General features: G+C 45.6%; 1 protein-coding gene across 4 annotated transcripts in view; it reads right to left on the bottom strand.

Annotated features, from left to right (window-relative positions):
* The window catches only part of LOC120516854 (chitin synthase chs-2-like), a 45,377-nt gene extending 25,906 nt beyond the window's left edge, over window positions 1-19,471 (bottom strand). For 3 of the 4 annotated variants that reach the window (XM_039738821.1, XM_039738822.1, XM_039738823.1), the window contains exons 1-4: window positions 19,385-19,471; window positions 10,870-11,005; window positions 9,765-9,947; window positions 2,676-3,730 (exon numbers count right to left, since the gene is read on the bottom strand). In XM_039738821.1, coding sequence (XP_039594755.1) covers window positions 2,676-3,730; window positions 9,765-9,947; window positions 10,870-11,005; window positions 19,385-19,425 — 1,415 coding nt within the window. In that variant the 5' untranslated portion in view covers window positions 19,426-19,471. The remainder of the gene's footprint in view (window positions 1-2,675; window positions 3,731-9,764; window positions 9,948-10,869; window positions 11,006-19,384) is intronic. The other variant, XM_039738824.1, reaches the window with a different exon arrangement.
* Window positions 19,472-21,427: the final 1,956 nt, after the last annotated feature.

Raw genomic sequence — 21,427 nt, 5'->3', positions numbered from 1 at the left:
ACATGCAGGTTAGGTGCACTGGCGATCCTAAATTGTCCCTAGTATGTGTGCTTGGTGTGTGTGCCCTGCGGTAGGCTGGCGCCCTGCCCAGGGTTTGTTTCCTGCCTTGCGCCCTGTGTTGGCTGGGATTGGCTCCAGCAGACCCCCGTGACCCTGTTGTTAGGATATAGTGGGGTTGGATAATGGATGGATGGATGGATAAATCCATTAAGTCTAGAAAGACAGATGCTGGATTTTCTATAGATACTAGCCGTGCCCCGCGTGATGTAGTTCTGTCGTTCGCTGGCTAAGCGGAGGTAAGGTACGCACCCCGAGGCTGGAGCGTGAGTGAGTAGGGGCCGTCAGAATTCGCGTGAATAAATCGGTACCACAAGTGAACTCTGATACTTAGCATGATGGGAAAAGTCGCAAAATTAACCAGAATGTTCAAGCAAATTCTAGAAAAAAACCATCAATCTAAATCTGTGAAGTAGTTCTGTTGTGAAAAGTGGACAGACAGACAGAGAGACAGACAGACAGACGCTGGATTTTATTGAGCCGTGTCCCGCGGCTCCGCCCACATATAGAGTGAATAAAACAGGGCAAACTTTACAAATCAGTAAACAAACAGGTATCGCTAGCAAAGCAGAGGAAAGGTGCGCTCCAACACGTGGTGAGAGGTAGACGACTGCCCACTCCTGACGTCACGCTTGCCCCGCCCCTCGGCCGCAGCCTCTCTCTCAGATTAGTGTGAATATTTCACTCCTGCGAGCGATCTATGATTCTTAGTGCGATGAGAGAAGTCGCAAAATCAACTGGAATTCTGGAAAAAAACCCGATCTAAATCCATGAAGTACAGTAGTTCTCTCGTGAAGAGGGAACAGACACTGGATTTTATATAGATTGGGATATATGTTTATTAATTATTATTACTATCACCACCAGCACCTCAGCTAGCGTGGTTGCTAATTTCTTTTCCTTTCACAGCTGCAGACCAGAGGATGAGCCCCGGGATGAGCCGAGACGTCACTTCTGGGTTTGCCTCGGAGGTTCCGTCCCTTCCACCCGGCGGGCAGGCTAATACAGGAACATCATTTCATTCCATCAGTTGCCGTTTTCATGGATTTCGTCATGTGTGGTTGTTGTTACTGGTTTGTTTTTGAATTTGTGTTAATTGTACATCGCCGTAAGGGGCACTGGGGTGGGATCGTTGTTTCATTTATTATTGTTTAATATATTCTTTAATTGCAGTTTTATTACTGGTCACTTTTGTGTCTCTGCTTGTGTGTGTGTCTGTGGGTCGGGCCAAGAGGCTGGTGCGTCCCTGGAATCTCCACCAAAAAGATCAATAAATCACCATCATGAATGTTCGCGGCACCGGACCACTACAAGTGTGAATGACCCCAAGAATAGCGGGTTTCAATAACGAGACACCTCAATTACTTTAGTTAATCAGATGTTTGCAGACGTTTGTAGGATTGACGACTGCAATGCGGTGTTCACTGGATGTTCAGACTGTTCTCTATACAGCCTCCAGTTAATCCAAAATGCGGCTGCAAGAATTATTACAAGAACAAGAAAATACGAACACATCACTCCAGTTCTTAAATCCTTACACTGGCTCCCGGTTAAGTTTAGGGCAGATTTCAAAATCCTCCTTTTAACATATAAAGCATTAAATGGCCGAGGTCCGGCTTACTTGTCTGAACTTATCATGACTTACAAACCTGAGCGCACATTAAGATCTCAAGATGCCAGTCGGTCTGCTTGTGATTCCAAAGATTAATAAAATAACAGTGGGAGGTCGAGCTTTAAGTTACAGGACCACCTAAACTGTGGACTGGTCTGCCTGCTACTGTAAGAGATGCCCCTTCGGTCTCAGCTTTTAAATCTCACAACTTCAGTTTAGCACACCCTGACTAGAGCTGCTGATTTACTGTGCAGACTGTCATTTGCACTAAAACAGAAGTAACCTTATAGTTCTAATTTGTTACTAACCCTCGCCTATTCTGTTTCTCTTCTCAGTACTCAAATGTGCCACTTGGTGCCACGGCCCACCTGCCAAGTTGTTTTGCCTGCCTAAGGTAAAGTCATCCCTGATGGAGGAGCACTGGAATCGTCGGGTAGAGGGTTCCTGTCATCGGATTGGCTGTCTCAGCTGTGGAACGGCCAATGGGGGGAGGCAACTTGATGGATGAGGTCTTCAAGACTCTAAACAAATCCAAATCATATTATGGGATATCATCTACTGTTTAATTTTGCTCCGTACTGGTAATATTTTTATTTTTATACTGTATTGAGGTTTACTTTTGTTCCATTCTGTGTATTGTAAGCCCCCTCCAGCTCTTCTGACCCCCGCTTTATGGCTTAAGGGAACTCCAAGGCTGGATTGTAAAAGAGGACAGAGCAGTTCGTGGGCAGCGTGGTGCCACAGTGCTTAGTGCTGCAGCCTCGTGAATTGTGAATCCTGGGTTTGAATCCCAAGTGTCACTACAGCTTTCCCTGTCGAGTATTTCACTTTTCCACTCACATCTCAAAGACATCTTTGAACCCTGGAATCGCCCATCAGGCTAAAGAGCACATGAAGGCCCAGACATCTGCTAAATGTGCAGCTGGCACCCCCTTGGTATGAGATGGCTATGTGCCCGTGTGACATTGGCGCAATGGGCCCCTCAATCTGAAGCTCAGTGCCATACCTGCTTTCACTGGTAGATGAGGTCTCCTCCGATTGTGTCTGGCAAAGCCGCACGTTCAGCAGCATGGACTGGTCGATGAACGCCGCCTCGTACAGACGTCTCACAAACAGCTTTGACGTCCTCTCGATCCTCTGTAACTTGGTAAACCAGACGTATACGGTGGAGAGTACCAGTCCTGCCCAGAAGCTCAAAGACGACACTCCAATAAGGACCAGGGGTACCTGCTGCTGGTCTGCCATGCCTGTTTTACTGCACAAATTGTTGCTGATGTCCCTGAAGAGCTCGCCCGCTTGCTTCACGCCGTGCCCAATGTAAGACGATGACTGCTGGCAGTACAGGCTGAGGGAGCAGTTGGGGCAGCCAATGTCCTGCTGGAAGTGATTGTAGCGGTCACTGAAGATCATGATGAAGAAGGCCAAGACCGCCGGGCTCATGAGGACCATGGGGAAGGCAAAGCAGCGCCTGAAGAAGTGCATTTTGGAGGCGATCACCGAAAACCACCGGCAGAACGCCGAGGAGGCCACCTGAATGATGAACAGGCTGATGGTGATGTCCAGTCTGTAAGGCACGGTGAAGAACCGACCGTCCTCTGTGGCATAGGTGTAGCCACCCACCACGGCGCCAGTCACTACGATGCGCACGCAGCTCGACAGCAGGTATGTCATGTTTCTGGACTTCTGGAGGCTTCCATGAATGCTTTTCAGGTGTTTGCTGGGCAGCATTGCGGTGAAATTCTCCCACCAGTTCAGGGAAACCAGTAAAGTGCAGGCGATGGCAATGCCCGTGTACACCATAATGCCAGGACTTGGGCTGTTTATGGAATGTATAAAGAAAAAGATGTACCCGACGAGTACGAGGAACACGGACAGCAGGGAGGCTATGAAGGTCCACAGCTTAAAGCCGAAGGGCAGACACTGATGGGCCACTTGGAAAGCCGCGGGCAGAATGCAGACGCCACTCAGTATCATCGTGTTGTTAAGGATGTCGAAGTGAGGCATGGTGATCACGATGAGAACTGCCGTCCCACCGGCGACAAGCACGTCGACCAGGCACACCTGAAAGGGACAAAGAAGAGCAGAGGGTCACTGAAGGGTCCTGTCACCAGAGGGCATCAGGTCTAATGCCCGTCTGTGGTCTTGGGTTCTGTTTATTACCACTGGTCTGAACATTTGAATTTGAATTTCCCACCCTTGCAGTGAGACATTTCATGCATTATATAGCGCCTTACTCCAGTAAACTATCACACATACCTGTAAAAGTAGAACAATGCCAGGCATTTGAGGTCACCTTTCTTGTTCTACGTGTACAGATATGTGTGATAGTGTACAGGAGTAAGGCGCTATATAATGCATGGAATGTGCTGGAGTCGAGCCACAACATGAACCTGTCTGCATTTGGACTTTGTGAATGGATCAGGGTGACCAACAAGGCGCTATATAGAATTAAACTGACTCGAGAGAGCAGAGGGAAGAATGATTGTCACCCGTGTCATTCATCCGGTGACGTGCCACCTACCAATTTAAAAAACAATTTTCAAAAAACTGCTGACTTTCTCAGAAGCGTTCATTTGAGTCCTTCAGTTAACAGCTGGAGAAGGTGAACATCCCTGAGGCGCAATAAAGCAAACGCGGGACTAAAAAGAAGAGGAGGAATGCTGATAAAGAAACCTTTCTGACTGGTCTTTCTACTTTCGAAGGACTTGTATGCTCCCGCAGGCCACGCCAGCTCCCGGGGATTATCGTGTTATAAAATACAAGTCTTTGTTTTTCTGTTTTAATCCTCAGAGACGAGTTCTCCAGCCATCCACCACTTTTCTTTGTGTGTCTTGTTGTGTTTGTTCATCGCACATTGCAGGCCTCTTGAGCAGAGACGTTCATGGCTGGTGACTCATTCAGAGTGAGATTTAGTACGAGGGTGTTGTACCGTGTTAGCTGTTATGAATGGAGTGACAAGTCAAGCCAGATGACACCTTTTATTGGCTGACTAAAGATTACAATATGCAAGCTTTCGGGGCAACTCAGGCCCCTTCTTCAGGCGAGACGTACAAATCTATGAACCCCAAAGAGCCGCTGATTCACATTCAATTGGCAGCCGGCCTGCACATTGCCTACTGGTTTGGTTTTACGTCTCATCAGGACTCTTTACACACACAGATAGGTAAGGCTCATTTTGGGATAAGAAAGAACTTTGAGAGAGAGCGGAGAGAGCGCATTTGCTCCGCACCCGCCAGGGCGGACTGGCCATTAGGGCATTTGGGCAATGCCCGGTGGGCCGCGGACTCTGGTCTGTCCATGGGCTGGTCATTTTGTGAAATCAGTTTTATGTACTGGTTACTGTTTGGGGCGGCATGGTGGCACAGTGGGTAATGCTGCTGCCTCACAGTTAGGAGACCCGTCTGGGTTCGCTTCCCGGGTCCGCCCTGCGTGGAGTTTGCATGTTCTCCCCGTGTCTGCGTGGGTTTCCTCCCACAGTCCAAAGACATGCAGGTTAACTGGATTGGCAATCCCCAACTGTTCTTGGTGTGTGTGTGCCTTGTGGTGGGCTGGCAGCCTGCCCGGGGTTTGTTTCTGTGATTTCTGTAGTCCTGCATAATATACCGCATTACGTCATCAAGTTGTTTTAGTTGTCAGTACACAACATTGCACTTAAAAATTTGGTCAAAACTGTCGGTTGCCGATTTCTGTTTCAATACGCTAAATTTCGGTTAGCATATACAGTGATCCCTCGCTATATCGCACATCAACTGTCGCGGCTACACTCCATCGGGGATTTTAAATGTAAGCATATCTAAATATATATCACGGATTTTTCGCTGGTTTGCGGATTTCTGCGGACAATGGATCTTTTAATTTATGGTCCACGCTTCCTCAGTTTGTTTGCCCAGTTGATTTCATACAAGGGACGCTATTGGCGGATGGCTTAGAAGCTACCCAATCAGAGCAAGTATTACATATTAACTAAAACTCCTCAATGATATACGATATTCTCGTTTGCTTTTCTCTGTCTCTGTCTCTCTCTCTGCGCCTGACGGAGGGGCTGTTTGCACAGAGGATACGGACGCTCCTCTAAAACATGCCGCCTTATCGCGGTGCTTCGGCATACTTAAAAGCCCAACAGCACGTATTGATTTTTTGATTGTTTGCTTTTCTCGCTCTCTCTGACATTCTCTGCTCCTGACGGCGCTCCTTTGAAGAGAAGATATGTTTGCATTCTTTTAATTGTGAGAAAGGACTGCCATCTCTGTCTTGTCATGGAGCTCAGTTTAAACTTTTGACTAAAGGGTGTTATTTCATGTCTAGAGGGCTCTAATAATGTTAACAGTGTGGGAGAGTTTATAAGGGCTTAAAATATATAAAAATAACTACACAAACATATGGTTTCTACTTCGCGGATTTTCACCTATCATGGGGGGTTCTGGAACACAACCCCCGCGATCGAGGAGGGATTACTGTACATTACTGTCATTTATTTTATGTCATATCTAGTATTTCAATTCTTCAGTACTTTTAGATTGTGTGTTATGCATTTTTTTGTTCTCTGGTCTTTTGGTGTGAGCGATAATTAATGATTTTCAGCTGTTATTACTATGATGAAATAAAGTTATAAAGCACAAGACAGGAATTTTTCATATCAGGACGGATCATTTAAAGTTTTTCGTTAAGTTATTGGAACATTTCAGTCATGTGAGGTTTTCATTATAACCTCGGTTATCGTTTATTCCATTGTAAATGAGCAGCTACTCGGGTACTGGCACTTGGACATGACATTGACATTTGTCACGTACTCTAATGACGTGTAAGCCACATTACTACATGTTTCATTAAATTTTATTTCTAAGCATGTTGTCACATTTTAAGTTGTGTCTAAACAAAAGTGTTCAGATTAAGTTTGGTAACAGTTTAGATATCATAGATATCAATGCCCAGAGGAGACTGGGTGGTCTCGTGGCCTGGACCCCCTGCAGATTTTATTTTTTTTGTTTTTTTCTGTCCACCCTGGCCATCAGACTTTACTCCTTTTCTGTGTTAACTAATGTTGTCTTATTTTAATTTCTTATTGTGTCTTTCATTTTTCTATTCTTCATTACGTAAAGCACTTTGAGCTACTGTTTGTATGAAGATGTGCTCTAGAAATAAATGTTGTTGTTGTTAGTTCATAGCGAGTAGCGAGCCGCGTTCTCATCACAGATTACAAAGAAGAAGGAGCGAGTGGGCCGACCTCGTCACGTCACGCGGTGAAGGAGACCCAGTCCGCTCCTCACCCTCCATGTGTTCTAAATTTGCCGTTGCGATTCCACAATTCAAACTCATTCAATGTCAATGAAAGTATGGAGTGGTGTACAAAAAAAAGGATTTCGTTAAAATATTGAATTGTTTTTGAAAGCTTTTAATTCTGAAGCTTTAATCAATTATCCTGTTCAACAAAAGGATAACAAGAAAAACGAAAGAATATTTTATTTAAGGTCAAAATGTAGTTTTTAAATATTGGATTGTTTTTATCTTAGTCTGGTCCCATTCTTTATAAAATTGAAAACAGTTTACGGTCTTACTTTTATTTGTAGATGACGTCCATGCGCCTGTCATTCTCCATGAAAATCTCCGTCACTTTCTTGTAAAAGTCCTCCTTATTTTCTTTTAGTTTTAAAAATCTTAATCTTCCATTTTGGCAGTCAGTCGGAACAAAAAATAAAACTGAGTGGAGCGCCGCAGTGCACGTGACTTTCTGATGTCTCTTAACTTATCGGCGCCTCCGCGTAGAAGAACAGCAGACACGAGCGCCAGTTGGGCTCACATGCGCCCCCTTCAGGGCGGCTGGTATTGTCTGCCTCGCATTGTGTCTTTTCACTGCGAGTTTTATGTCTGAACAGCAAGACTAAATATGTCACCCACATTCTTTAAAGATATTAGCCAGACTCTTTAAAGTCAGCTGTATAATAAACGTGTCTGCACACATCATATTGGCGACATACAGAGAGACAGCGACAGGCACACGACAATGGCAGACATCAACCGAGTGTGTGAGGAGAGTGCAGTCCGAGCTGAGGTGAGGCTCGTCGCTGCTGCACCTCGCGTTTCTCCCTCTGTATTTGAACAGGAAATGCGCAAAGTCAGCGATTTGACTGTGAAACGTATCACAATTACTGGAATCCTAGAGAAAAACAATTTATAGCACAGACCAGTGGGCTCATTTATTTTATGATATCATTATTCGTTTCTTACTTTTCATGATGACAGGTGAGGCTCCCCTGACCGCACGTCCCTGCTCTTGTGGATGCTGCGTGTCATTACGGATGTTGTCATTTTAGCTCTATACTATATATATAAAATTCAACGTCATGGATTTCGATCGTTTTTGATCCATAACTTGCTTCTCTCATCGTGCTAAGTATCAGAGTTCGCATGTAGGAGTGAAATATTCGCGCTAATCTGAGACAGAGGCTGCGGCCGAGGGGGGCGGTGCACTCTCGTGAAAAGCAGACAGACAGACAGACAGACAGACAGACAGACGTTGGATTTTAGATATAGAGAGAAGATGAGGCGTGGCACACAGGTTGGCGCTGATGCCTTACAGCTCGAGTAAGGGGAGAGTCTGCCCACCCTGTCTGTTTCCGTGTGAATTCTTCTCCAGGTACTTTGGTTTGCCTCCAAGGTTTAGGCCTAACTGGTAAAGGTAAATTGGCACTTTAGTGTGCCCTGCCTTAAACTCCATGGCCCCTCCATGGTTTTGCTTTGCCCCCAGGGCTGCTGGGACAGGTTCAAGACCCCTACAATCTGGGATTAAGCGGGTTTGACAATGCCATGTCTGCTGTTGCACAGCTCCGGAGACCTGGGCTCAGACTTTATGGCATTTGTACTCACAGCTACATGGATATTCTCTGAACAGCTTGGTTGGCTCCATGTGGGTGCTGGCGGGTCTGCCTTATGCTGGATGGGCTCCTGTTTGTTCCCCTGGGTTTTCTCCCGCATCATCCTGGTCTCGTATTCCTCTGCAATCTGACCAATCAGAAACCCAGGGGGTGAAGCCTAAAGGCAGACAGGGTGGCACGGTGGTCCAGGCTTTGGACTTCAAACGCTGAGCTCGTGGGTTCAAGTCCTGCTGCTGAGAGTGTGTGACCCTGAGCAAGTCATTTCAACAAAAACAAAAGGAGAGGAACCAAGTTGGTCTGAAATGTTGGGAGTCATCCTGAATAAAAGTGTCGGTCAAATATTAGAAATTATTACACAGGGGCTCTTGTGACCCTCACCTGCCCGCATTCAAATGGTAGGGAAATGGAAAGTGTGACTTACCCTGAGGCTGTGCGCACTACTGAATGGCGCCAATTTCATTCAACTGAGTTTATTTAAAAAATAATAAGAAGAAGAACTAACAGCAAGATGGCTGTTGAGGACGTTCAATGCAAATGCAAAGCCTTTGGAACACAAAATCCTCACATCACACTCAGTTAAGTTCAGCGTCCTGTCTGCAGCAGGCACAAGGAAACAAGCAGCTCTGGATGGACCTTCTGCCCATCATTGTGCCCACTCATGGACACACCAGCGGCTAGACTGTGGGGGCATCATAAACCAAGCCACCCTGCCACCTAAAAGATGCCAGGCCCCCAAAACACTTCCTTGGGGACCCCCAACTACGAGCAATCACATCCAAGGGGGTAGACCTGAGAATGGGCAGAAATCAAGCTGCTGTAAAATTCAAGGGGGCAGGCAAACCCACAACCCCCAACTGGACATCAACAAATCGAGGTGCACTGATCTCAAATGGGCTCACCTAATGCCCACCAAAAGCTTCATGGCATACAAAACCTAACTTAAAATGCCCTCTCTTGATCTAAATACGAAGCAACTTCAGGTCCTGTGCCATTTATGTGATGGCGGAGAGCCAACCTAAGCCTCTCGTCTCAGATGCTGGGTTTCCAAAGGGCCTGGAGACTTATGGGAGTGAGACATGCAAGACGCAAGGACATCCCAATCCCAGCCGGTCTGTGTAATGCAGTCTTTGAAATGCTGACCGAGCTCATCCACGTCACTGCTTAGGGCAGAGTCACGCCATCGTGTTGACGTCTGTTTGTAACCAATTATGTGCGCTACTCACGAAAGCGATGGCAGGCCTGGAGGGCATCTCCGAGGTTTTGAAGATGGCTTTCCACAGACTCTTCATAAATGTCAGGACGTTGGGGACAACCAGCATGCAGCCGAGGATGAGCCTGCAGAAGGGCTTGTTGAGCACCGTGCTGGAGTTGCTGCCGGTCACTGTGATCATGAGCAGGAGCGAAGCCTGCAAGACAAAAGGGACACCGTGAATAGCAGATGGCCCACCTCGGAGGAGTAGAGTGACTTTCATAAATGACATGAGCGATCTGTGACAATAACTAAAACAGAAGAATGTAAGAAAAGCTCTGTTCTGACACTCATTGGGACATTAGGACACTCTGGAAGAGAACAGGCCATTCAGCCCAACAAAGCTCGCCAGTCCTGTCCACTTCTATAAAATCATCAAGTCGAGTTCTGAAAGTCCCTAAAGTCCTACTGTCTGCCACACTACTTGGTCGCTTATTCCAAGTGTCTGTCATTCTTTGTGTAAAGAAAAACTTCCTATTGTTTGTGTGAAATTCACCCTTCACAAGTTTCCAGCTGTGTCCCCGTGTTCTTGATGATCTCATTTTAAAGTCACCGTCTCGACCCACTGGACTGATTACCTTCATAATTTTAAACACTTCACTCAGGTCTCCTCTTCATCTGCTTTTGCTTAAACTGTAAAGGCTCAGCTCTTTGAATTTTCCCTCATCACTCACCCCCTGTAGCCCCCCATAATCAGCCTAGTCGCTCTTCTCTGGACCTTCTCTAGCGCTGCTATGTCTTTATGGAGACTCAAACTGCCCCCAGGACTCCAGATGAGGCCTCACCAGTGTGTTTTAAAGCCTGAGCAGAACCTTCTGTGACTTGTCATCAAGGCGCTATATAACATGACAGTCTGTGAGCCTTCTTAATGGCTTCTGAACACTGTCTGGAAGTCGATAGCTTAGAGTCCACTACAACTCCTAAATCTTCTCATAAGGTGGACTATCAATTTTCTAATCAGCCATTGTGTATTCAGACCTCACATACATGTGAATACTCGACCAGCAACACACACACACACATGCGATCACACGATCAGAGCAGTGGCCCCCCATCCCACACACACATTCTTGTCTTACCTTACTAAAGAAGCCAAAGACGAAAACCAGCAGCCCGACCACCGTGGACACCAAGTAGTTCAAGAAGTGGAGGAACTTTGTGGGTTTCTCTTCCTCGTCGATGACTGGCTTAAGGAGGAAAGGGTCCCACTTTTTTCTACATTATAAGAAATTCATTCGTATGTTAAAAATATATAACACACTGGCAGTCCCGCGTGGCTCCGCCCACGTACAAGTGAAACAGGACAAACTTTAAAAATCAATAAAAAGACAGAGAAGTAATTCTGGCCAAGCAGAAGGTAGGTATACGCCAACATCAGAGATCAGCACTGTATCTGATGGTGTTCAGCTCTGACGGGAGAGTGTCACCCACGTGGCCGTGATATCTCAGCCAATCAGCAGCTACCCTCTAAAACAATCGGAGCTCTGATCTCTCTCAAAAGAACGTCAAACGTTACTCCTTAACGATCTCTAGATGACGATGTCTGCTGAACAAACGGGCAGAGGTGACACGTGGCGAGGGGGAGGGCGACTCGAATGGAGGCTGGCAGAGAGTGAGGAGGCCCCGCCCACTTCCCCTCCCCTCGGCCTGCAGCCCCGATCTCAGATAACTCGGTTACCGCATGCAAACTCCGATACTCGGCGTGATGAGAGAAGTCACAAAATCAATCGGAATGTTCAAGCAATTTATAGAAACAAAAACCTAAATCTAAATCCGTAAATCTGTTGTCATTCATGGTCATTTATTCCAGCCTGTTACAGATCTCAACAAATAAAGGATCTTTCCGGAACATTCATGGGGATGCTTCTGATGGGAACCAAAAAGGGGCGTCGCACGGAAGAAGAAACTTTGGCCTTCGCTTTCAGGAGTTCAACGCAGGTGGAAACTTCGTGAGGGCGGAAGACACGGAGAATAAATGAGCAAGTAGTGAGGTGGGCAGCAGGACTTTAGGGGCCTCCAAATCTCCACTGGATGTTATTTTGGGCAATCGAGGTGGATAGGAGCTGGTGATCACTCTCGTCAAAGTCTTTCTAATGTTCAAATGCTGGAAGGCAGCAAACAAACCTCACGAACAGGGATGGGTGGCAGGCCAGAGAGACAACTCATCACAAACGTCAAAGGACTTTGTTGGACAGTTATCTTATCTAAAGATCTTCACCATACATTGTTCTTCTTTCTTTTGCTAAATTAATCTTAGCCTGAATGAATCTATTCATTTTTTACATTTAAGATTTGTCATTTAAAGATTTCCTAATGCGGTTTCCTGTCCTAGTGTGTGGATATAAACACAAGGAACTCCAGTTTCTGATTCCATCTCGCCTGAAGAAGGGCCCGGAGTTGCCTTGAAAGCTGGCATGTTGTAATCTTTTTAGTTAGCCACTTAAAGGTGTCATTTTGCTTGGCTTTCCTCATAATTCATGATGGCTAACACCCTAGTACTAATGACAAGTGCAGTAATGATCACAGTACACAATACGTATTGTCTAATACGAGGTGCGACACTGCAGTCATAGAACTCAATCTATCCCCTCCTACAGGCCCTCCCAGACCGCCGACCAGCCAGGTAGATCCTGTGAAGTCAGGATTCGCACAACAATCGCTACACGAGTTTCTGTGACAATGTCAGGTGAAAAAATCGAACAGCAAGAGAAGACAAGACAACAATCTGAACGTTTAAATAGCAGCCTATAGAGCTTAATGGCAAACACTACGAGGGAGAGGAGTTCCTTGAAGACATTTTCTCCTTCCCCTTGGGGCTGCAATTCCCAATCGAGGGTAAATTTGCTCGACAGTCACAGAGATCTCGATTGGACCCCCGAGTCGACATGAGACTCGCTCTTTCAACAGCAGCACCAAGAGTTTCCAAAACTGATGGAGTTGCTCTCATCGCCTCTGCTCATCGTCAGTTGTCTTTAACTGAGTGGCACAGCATCATGGCGTGCAATTATTATCGCTAACTTCATAGCTCACTGGCAGACACTTTTCAGGGACTTTAAACTCCTCTTTACCGTCTACTGCTCCTCTTAAGTGTGCTGTTCCTCAGGGATCCATTTTGGGTCCTGTCTTATACCTTCACCCTATTGGAGCGATTTTTAGGAAATTTCACATTTCTTTTCACTGCTATGCTGATGATCCTCAGGTTTATATTCCCGTCTGCAACAAATCCTCTCCACAACAGTCTGTCTGAACTGAGATCCTGGATGGCTAATAATTTTCTTGATCTGAATCAAAATAAAACGGAGGCGCTTATAGCGGGTCCACCAGCTAAAACCCAAATTGGTCTTGGACTTCTCGGCTCTTTCTCTGTCTTTTGCAAACCTCAAGTCCACAATCGCGGTGTTATCTTTGACAGTAACCTCTCTTTTGAGAAACAAGTTAATTCTGCAGTCAAGAGTTGCTTTTTCCAGCTTCGTCTACTAGGTAAGATCAAGTCTTTTATTATCTTCTACAGATCTTGAGAAAGCTACTCGTGCTTTTATCTTCTCTCGCCTCGAATACTGCAAATCTCTGATCTGCAGGTTACAGTTGGTCCAGAATGCTGCCACTCGCTTTCTGGTTGGGGCAAGAAAGTCTGATTCTGTTTCTCCAGTATGAGCTTCTTTACACTGGCTGTTTGCTGCCTGTCGGTTTTCAAATTGATTTTTAAATCTTGTTGCTAGTTTTTAAATCTTTATATGGCCTCACTGCTGCCTATTTATCTGAACTGTGTGTTTTACACCAGCCATCCAGAGTGCTTAGATCTTCTGGTCACTTGTCTCCTGTTGTCCCTCATACCGAGTGTCACACTAAGGGGGACAGACAGGACTGTGGCACCTCATCTGTGGAGCTCTTCACCTCGTCACATAAAGGAGTCGTCGACAATTCAAAACGAGATTAAAGACTCATTGCTATTCACTTGCATTCCGTGACCTTCAGTAATACTCCTTGTGATTATGTAACATTACTTCTGTTTCTTATTTATTTTATTTCATTTCTATTCATGTTTTTCATGTTAATTGTCAGTTTTTCTTGTATTCTATTATTGTCAAGCACTTTGGCCACAGCATTCCTATGTTGTTTTAAATGTGCCATATAAATAAAGTTGACGTTGCCATTTGAGTGTACAATCAAAGTGTTACAAACGACATCTTAAAGTCGCCCCTTTGTCGATCGCTTTATGGTGGTAAAAGACGACACATCACACCGGCGCTTAGGAGACAGTCGGTAAGCTCAAAGGTGACAGGCTGACATGGTGCCTCCATCTCTCTTTCTTCCCGTCAGACAAAAAGAAGAAAAATAAATGAACATCTAAAGATGGCCGCCAGAGACGTCACTCATTATCTTCCGGCCCCTTCACATGACTTCAGTTGCGGCTCCTCCGGATGACATCGTTACCCATGTCACATCACTTCCGTCCCGTCATCTCCTGGCGACTCACTTCCCGTTTCCATTTTGTGTTTCACTGTATGTTTATGTGTAGCGATCGTCAAATGCTTACAGTTTTTGATCAACTTACAACGTGTTCGTCTTTTTCTTTGTCCTTTGGACATTATATGGGGACGGTCCCCAAACCTTTATGCTTGTGAGAGACTCTTATTTAGGAAGAAATATCACAACGTATAAACTCAAATTACTAAAGAAAACAGAAGTGGGGGTAAATGTACTTTAAATGTACGGGGCAAAAGAAAAAGGGGCTGTAGAGGAACGTTAAAGGGGCAGACGCGGACAAATGGGTGGGTCCCCTTAGAGCTCAATGACAAAGTGCTTCATGCCCTTCTGAAAAGACACTGTCCCCTGTGTACCTGCAGGCCTCTTCTGTGTCACCGAGTAAAGCCAGGCAAGTGTGACAACAGATCAAGTATGGCGTATTCAGCAAGGTCTTCTAAAACGGCCTGCACACGTTTGTTGGGACCCCAACAAGAGATCCTCCAGAACGGGAATTGAGCGATTTTTCAAACTCACCACCTTCTTGAATTCGTGTCACACACGTCTCCAATCGATTGAAGAGAAGGCAAGTCGTCACTCTGCTGTTTGGTGTCACTGTGTGTCCCAGAGCAGAGAAAGTGAAGGAGCAAATCGTCTGGGGAGATCAGAAAGAAAACGACAGACCAGCAAAAGGCCAGAAGACCACCTGGGAGCAGCTTGATGGTCCGGTGACACCAGTTGCAAGTATAATGAAGACGTCTGGGGTCCAAGGGGCTGTAGCCCACCTGCCTGGATGAGGCCACAAGAGGAAACTCAACCCCCCAGAATGGGCAGTGGGACAGTGGGAATGGTGGGCTGAAAGCCAAGGACAGCGTCCAACGAGCTGGACTCCAAGGTCAATGGCTACCCGTGTCTGATTTTATTGTTCAAGTTCAAGGACTTGTCATTGTCAATTATTTTGGCAACAACACCAATAGTTCATGTAGACAACAATACAATAACTACATACAAAATAAGAGCTAAAACACAAAAATAATCATATGTTTGAAATATCAGCAAGATGCCACATACAGCATGAGAACCACCAGGGGGCGCGCAGCTGCCCAAACACCCGGCACAGCAGACACAGGGCACAAGCACAGCAACACACACGCTGCCCACTCCAGCGCAGTACAGCGGGCACCAATCAGCACACACTCCTCTCTTCTCGTTTCTCTCTCTCTCTTTCTTCCTCCTCCACTCCGGCCCCATGACTGGAGTGAGGCGGCTCCTTCTACGGAGCACCAGGAAGTGTCTGGGTGTGGCGCCAGTCCTGCTGAGGAGGGCTCAGCCGTTCCCTTAGAGTGGTGGTGAGGGGGTCACGAGCCCCAGCAGGGTCGAGTTTCAATGCTCCAAACCCATGGCACCGTAGCAAACCCCTGTTTAGGGTAGGTGTGCCCTCTGTCGCCCCCTGGGGGTAGGCATTGCCCGGTGCCAGAAAGTGGGTAAGAGTCCATCACAAGACAGATTATTATTACATAAATGTAGAGCAGCACATGTCACGCGTTACTAACACAGCTTATTGTACACGTTCAATGAAAGACCACCACAGAATGAGGAGATCTCAGAATTCAAGTTGGGGAAAAAAGTCCAGTAACCCTAACCCTGACAGTGGGCTCAGTGGAAGAAGACCCAGGAGGGCACCACGTAAGAAAGCCAGACTGGAATTTGCTGAAAGACCTACTGAGAAGCCACAAGACCAGAACTGGAGCCTTTTGGCAGGTCACATCAGCTCCATGTCCACAAACGAAAAGAAAATGAAGCTCTCAAAGAAGTGAACAGCAGACCTCCGTTGAAACACAGAGGAGGCTCGCTTATGTCTGGCACGGGGGCTTTGAGTCTGTGCAGGGAACAAGAAAATCTCAAGACTATCAAGACATTCTGGAGCCAAACATCCTGCCCAGTGTCAGAAAGGTCCGTCTCAGTCACAGGTCACGGACCCTACAACAGGACAAAGGAGCCAAAACACACAGCGAGAAGCAACCGAGAAGAGCCAAGAGCAAAACATCGGACTGTTCGGATTCTCTGAGCCCTGATTTGAAACCCTCTGAACATCTATGGAAAAAGAACTGAAACGTGCCGTCTGGAGAAGACCCCCCTTCAAACCTAAGTGGACCAGATGACCTGTGGATGAGTGACAGAAGTCTCATGGAGAGCTCCAGGAATGGCTTGTGTGTGTGGGGACAGCAAACTCTAAAGTGATCTTCTACAAAAATGGATATAATGAGGGGATCCGAAATAAATTTGATCCATTAGGCGTAAAGGTCAAGACAGAGGTAAAGAATTTAGGGGTCATTACTGACTCGGACCTGAATTTTAAATCGCATATTAATCAGATCACTAGGACAGCATTTTTACACTTAAGAAACATAATAAAAGTTAGACCCCTTATAAGTTTACAAGACAATGAAAAAGAGTCTTGTAAAGTGAGTTGACACTTTTGTTTTTAGTCGGCTAGATTACTGTGACACACTCCTCTCAGGACCACCCAAAAAAAGACATCAATCAGTTACAACCAGTGCAGAATGGAGCTGCCAGAATCTGAATTAGGAAAAGAAAATCCGAGCGCATCACCCCAGTCTGAGCGTCACTATACTGGTTACCAGTGCCATTTAGAATGGACTTTATATCAGAACGTCTGTCACCTGACACTCCAAATCGTAACCTTAGATCTTCAAATGAGGGTCTGCTTAGAATTCCAAGGGCCAAACTTAAAAGAGTTTTTTTTTTTTTGCATTGTCTGTCCTCCTGGCCATCAGACCTCACTTTATTCTTTGTTATGTAAATGGCCTGTATTTGATATAGCGCCTAACTAGAGTTCAAGAACCCCCCTAGGCGCTTTACAACACACATTCACCCACTGGTGATGATAAGCTACTATGTAGCCACAGCTGCCCTGGGGCACACTGACAGAAGTGAGGCTGCCGAACACTGGCGCCACCAATCCTTCCGACCACCACCAGCAGGCAAGGTAGGTTAAGTGTCTTGCCCAAGGACACAACAGCTGCATTCTCATGCCGGGAGCCAGGATCGAACCTGCGACCCTCCTATTGCTGGACCACCCGCTCTACCGACTGAGCTACTGCTGCCCTATGTACACTTTAAAAAAAAATAATGTTACATTTACGGTAAAAAGCTGGCAGCTGGGTTGCTAACATTTTACTGTAATAAATAAGGCGACAATATTTTTAGGTCTACAGTATAATTTTGTAGTAAAAACTATTTGGTCTTTGCAACAAATTCCAACAGAAGGGAATGTTTAACCACAACCAGAAATTCATGTTGTGTAATAAATATGACAATCAATAAACAATATATGTTGACAGGGTCAAACCCCAGTACACAGTTGGTATCAGGTAAGTAACAACAACTAATAGCAATCATATACCATTTAATTAAACACATTGAAAACAAACCAACGTTTAAGGAACTTACGGCACGTTGTCTGGTTTCTTTTATGGTGTATGGTATCCTACTTAATACAACCCACCATAAATCAGCTTCCATAACCTCAAAAAACCTTCAGCACGTGGCGAAAAACAAGTCTGCTAACTTAGGTGAAGTTTTTTTCCTACTATTCAAAGGTATGCGGTTCACTGGAAACAATATTGTTAAAAAGGGGCGTGTCCTTATGCAAATATCATAACCGGCTTTACTGAAACAATGATTTACCGTTTTACATGTTGCGGTTGTTAACCTTCGCTATTTAACAGTTTTACGCTGTAAAATTAACAGATTTTTTCAGTATAACTGTAATGCATCAATAAACGGTATTTAGCATATTTTGAAGGTAGAAAAATATTGATTTTAAAGAACTTGGCTGTAAAAAATAATGAAATTTATTGTTTAAGATATACAGGTAATTTTCAGTAGAACATAACGTAACTTTCCTCTTTTTCAGAAAAGGTCTTTTGCTTTCACCATTTACAGTATTTGTACCGTTAAATTACTGACATGTTTTACAGTGTAGCATTGCCTAATCTTATTTTTATATTTTTCTTTTTTCTTCATCTTGGAAAGCATCACCTGTATGAAAATGTGCTATAGAAATAAATGTTGTTGTTGCTGTTATAAGGGTCTTTTCATTTTTGTGTTTGCCATTTTCATTTGTGTTATTGTTTGAAATATTCTGTTCAATCAAATCTCTAAAGCATAGCCTGACTTTTGTGAAATACGGAAAAAGCAATGATGGGTGCCAATGATTTTGGTCAGTTTCGAGTTATTTCAGAGTCGATTCTGTGTTTTTCTTTTTTGTTCTTCTTTTGTCCACGTCTGTAGACACACACACGCGCGCACGCGCACACACACAGCCCAACTCCTTTAGTGTATTTTTCCTGAGACCGTTTATTAATCGGGCATTGCTAAGTAATCAACCGCCCCCCTCGACATTCCCAAACTATAAATTCATTGTTTTGTACCCTGACCCCCCACACTTCGCACCCCCCAGTCCCGTCTCCAGGTTTCTTTGTACAGTTAGGCGTCATTTACAACTTCACCATGGGCAGCAAACAAATGTCAGAGTCGGCTTTGACTTCATCATTTATTTGAGGAGAGAGAAAAAAAAGTGAAATCCTAAGGACCCCTAAGAATCCTCCATAATAAACGCAATCAACAAATGCAAACAAATGCAATCAACAATCCCATCAGCCTGCCTGAACTGATGGAGCGCAAGGAGCGCGGATTTCAGGGACTCGCGTTGTAAATTGAAAGGAGAGGTCGGCGCGTAGACGGAGGAGGACACGGCGGAGAGTGAAGAACAGTGAAGGTCCGCTGCCATTGCTACAAATAATCAGACGTGGAGTGGGTCAGAAGGAAAGAGAAATAAAGGCTGGATGGAGCGCTCTGGGGTGGTCGTTTTGGAGACAATCCTCTCGAGCACGAACTCACTAGAAAGAGTGTGAATGTTATAAGGAAAGAAATGTATAAACAAGCACCTGACGGACTGACGCATCTCAGATACTTAATGGTCAGTTTGCGGACCCCCACTGTGCTCTACTCGAACCTCTGGACTATTTTCCTTTCATCGCGTGACGGCATCATCTACAATTCAAATTCCCTGCTCTGTCCCCAACGCCTCATTTCTTGTCATACCTGAGTTCCTCCATGTCATTTTTGTCTTCAGACTTTTCCATCTCGTGCCTCTCCCGGTGACTTTCTTTTCGGGTGGTGTCCCTTGAATTCCTTCAGACTTTTTCTCCGCTCTCCAGGTACACGGCCGTTCTCATTTGCAAGGCCCCGCCCTCTTATTTGAGTACCTGGCCATTCGGTGTCTTTGAGTCCGAGGAGGCGTGGCTCCCTCACCGGCAGCCGTTTGTGATTGGCCTTCTGCTTCGCTTCGGTTTCTTTAATGCTAAGCAGCTCGACTCGCCTCTTCTGTCCTTATATAATAATTCAATAATAATTCTTTGCATTACTATAGCGCCTGTCTCGCTACTCAAAGCGCTCAGCAATTGCAGGTTAAGGGCCCAACAGAGCAGTGTCCCTATTGGCATTTGCGCACGTTCAGCTGTCCACCTTTCCATTTTCTGACCCACTTATCAGTTACATGGTGGTGTCAGACTCACCAGGGCGTCAGTCTATCGCGGGCGGGACAATCACACACACACACACACACACACACACACACACACACACACAGCGGGCCAGTTAGGGGCTGCAGATTTAAAGCGTTCGTATTTGGAATGTTGGAGAAAAAACGTGCACAGATACACAGGGAGAACATCCACTGAAACAGTAGGACAGGATTTGAATCCAGGGGTCTGGAGACCCTATGGGAAAGGCGCTATATACATAAAATGTATTATTATTATTATTATCTACTCCGCCTTACATTATAGACCACCTGTGTTGAATTCATTATTCTAGTGCAGAGATAAACTTTCAAAGTGTAATATGTGGGAAGGGTGGACAGGACCTGCTCTTCAGGTGTTCTTTTAACACTTTTGATTTTGCTGTGAGGTTCACACAGCACAGGGACTTCTGGCTTTCCAGTGTCACCTACTCATTCTCATGAGCCCTCCGAGCCCATGTGGCTTGTCACCGTGGCGCAGGACATGTTTGTTTGGCATCGATCAGGCGAGCTCTCCCATTGCTCTACTTCTTCTGTTGGCTCTGCAGTTCTTTTATTTTAATTAAGTATTATTCCGCTTGTCTGCGGTGGGTTGGCACCTTGCCCGGGATTGGTTCCTGCCTTGTGCCCTGTGTTGGCTGGGATTGGCTCCAGCAGACCCCCGTGACCCTGTATTCGGATTCAGCGGGTTAGAAAATGGATGGATGGATTATTCCACTTGTGAGCCCAGTGTGAGATTCAATTATTAAATATCTGATTCAAAAAGAAAAGTAATCTAAACAAACTACAATGAACTCTCTTAATAATGACTGAGTGCTGCTTTTAAATTCATCTTTCAGCGAGTCTGATATGATTGTAAGCAGAGCACTAGCAGCCCCTCAGCCTTTACTTCATAAAGCGCCTTTTCGTTTCTCCTTTTATTCTGTGCAGCACCTCAAACATCAAAGACTCAGACTCACATCACTCAGTGGGATGGCAAAAAAAAGACACCTCCCCCACATTAGAGCACCCCTCAGGAAAGTGGCACACTGGTCACACTGCTGCATCACAAGAAGAAGAGGTCTGGGGTTCAAGCCCCCCTGTGTGAAGTATACATGTTCTCCCCGTTACATCTCACAGTCCAGAGACATGCTGGTTATGTGGACTGGCGATGCCTGAGTGACCCCGGGGTTGTGTGTTCGCCCTGTGATCATTCCTGCCTTGTGCCCAATGCTTGCTGGCACAGACTCCAGCTTCCTTGTGACCCTCCTCCGGATGAGAGAGCTTGGAAGATGGATGGAAGGAAGGAAGGCAGTACCATGCTAGCTGATGCCCTGTATTTGCCAGTGTGACAGGTTTAAAGGCCTCAAAGACTGACTGGCTTGCTACTGGTTTGTAAATGTCACCAAGGGCCCATCCATGTGTATAAGCAGGCTCAGTGGGGGAGCATGGTTTTGGTGTTTCATGTTTTTCCTTGTGTGTTCATTTTGTATACTAATGGCCTGCTTGGCATCATTCCATACCAACAGTGATTGTGCCCTGTGCTGTTCTTTCACAATGGTGGTGGTGACGGCATTGCCCAGATT

The sequence above is a fragment of the Polypterus senegalus genome, chromosome 16 (assembly GCF_016835505.1).
Source record: "Polypterus senegalus isolate Bchr_013 chromosome 16, ASM1683550v1, whole genome shotgun sequence".
Lineage (NCBI taxonomy): Eukaryota > Metazoa > Chordata > Cladistia > Polypteriformes > Polypteridae > Polypterus > Polypterus senegalus.
The sequence above is the reverse complement of the archived record's forward strand: the minus strand, read 5'-3'. Positions and strand labels throughout refer to the sequence as shown.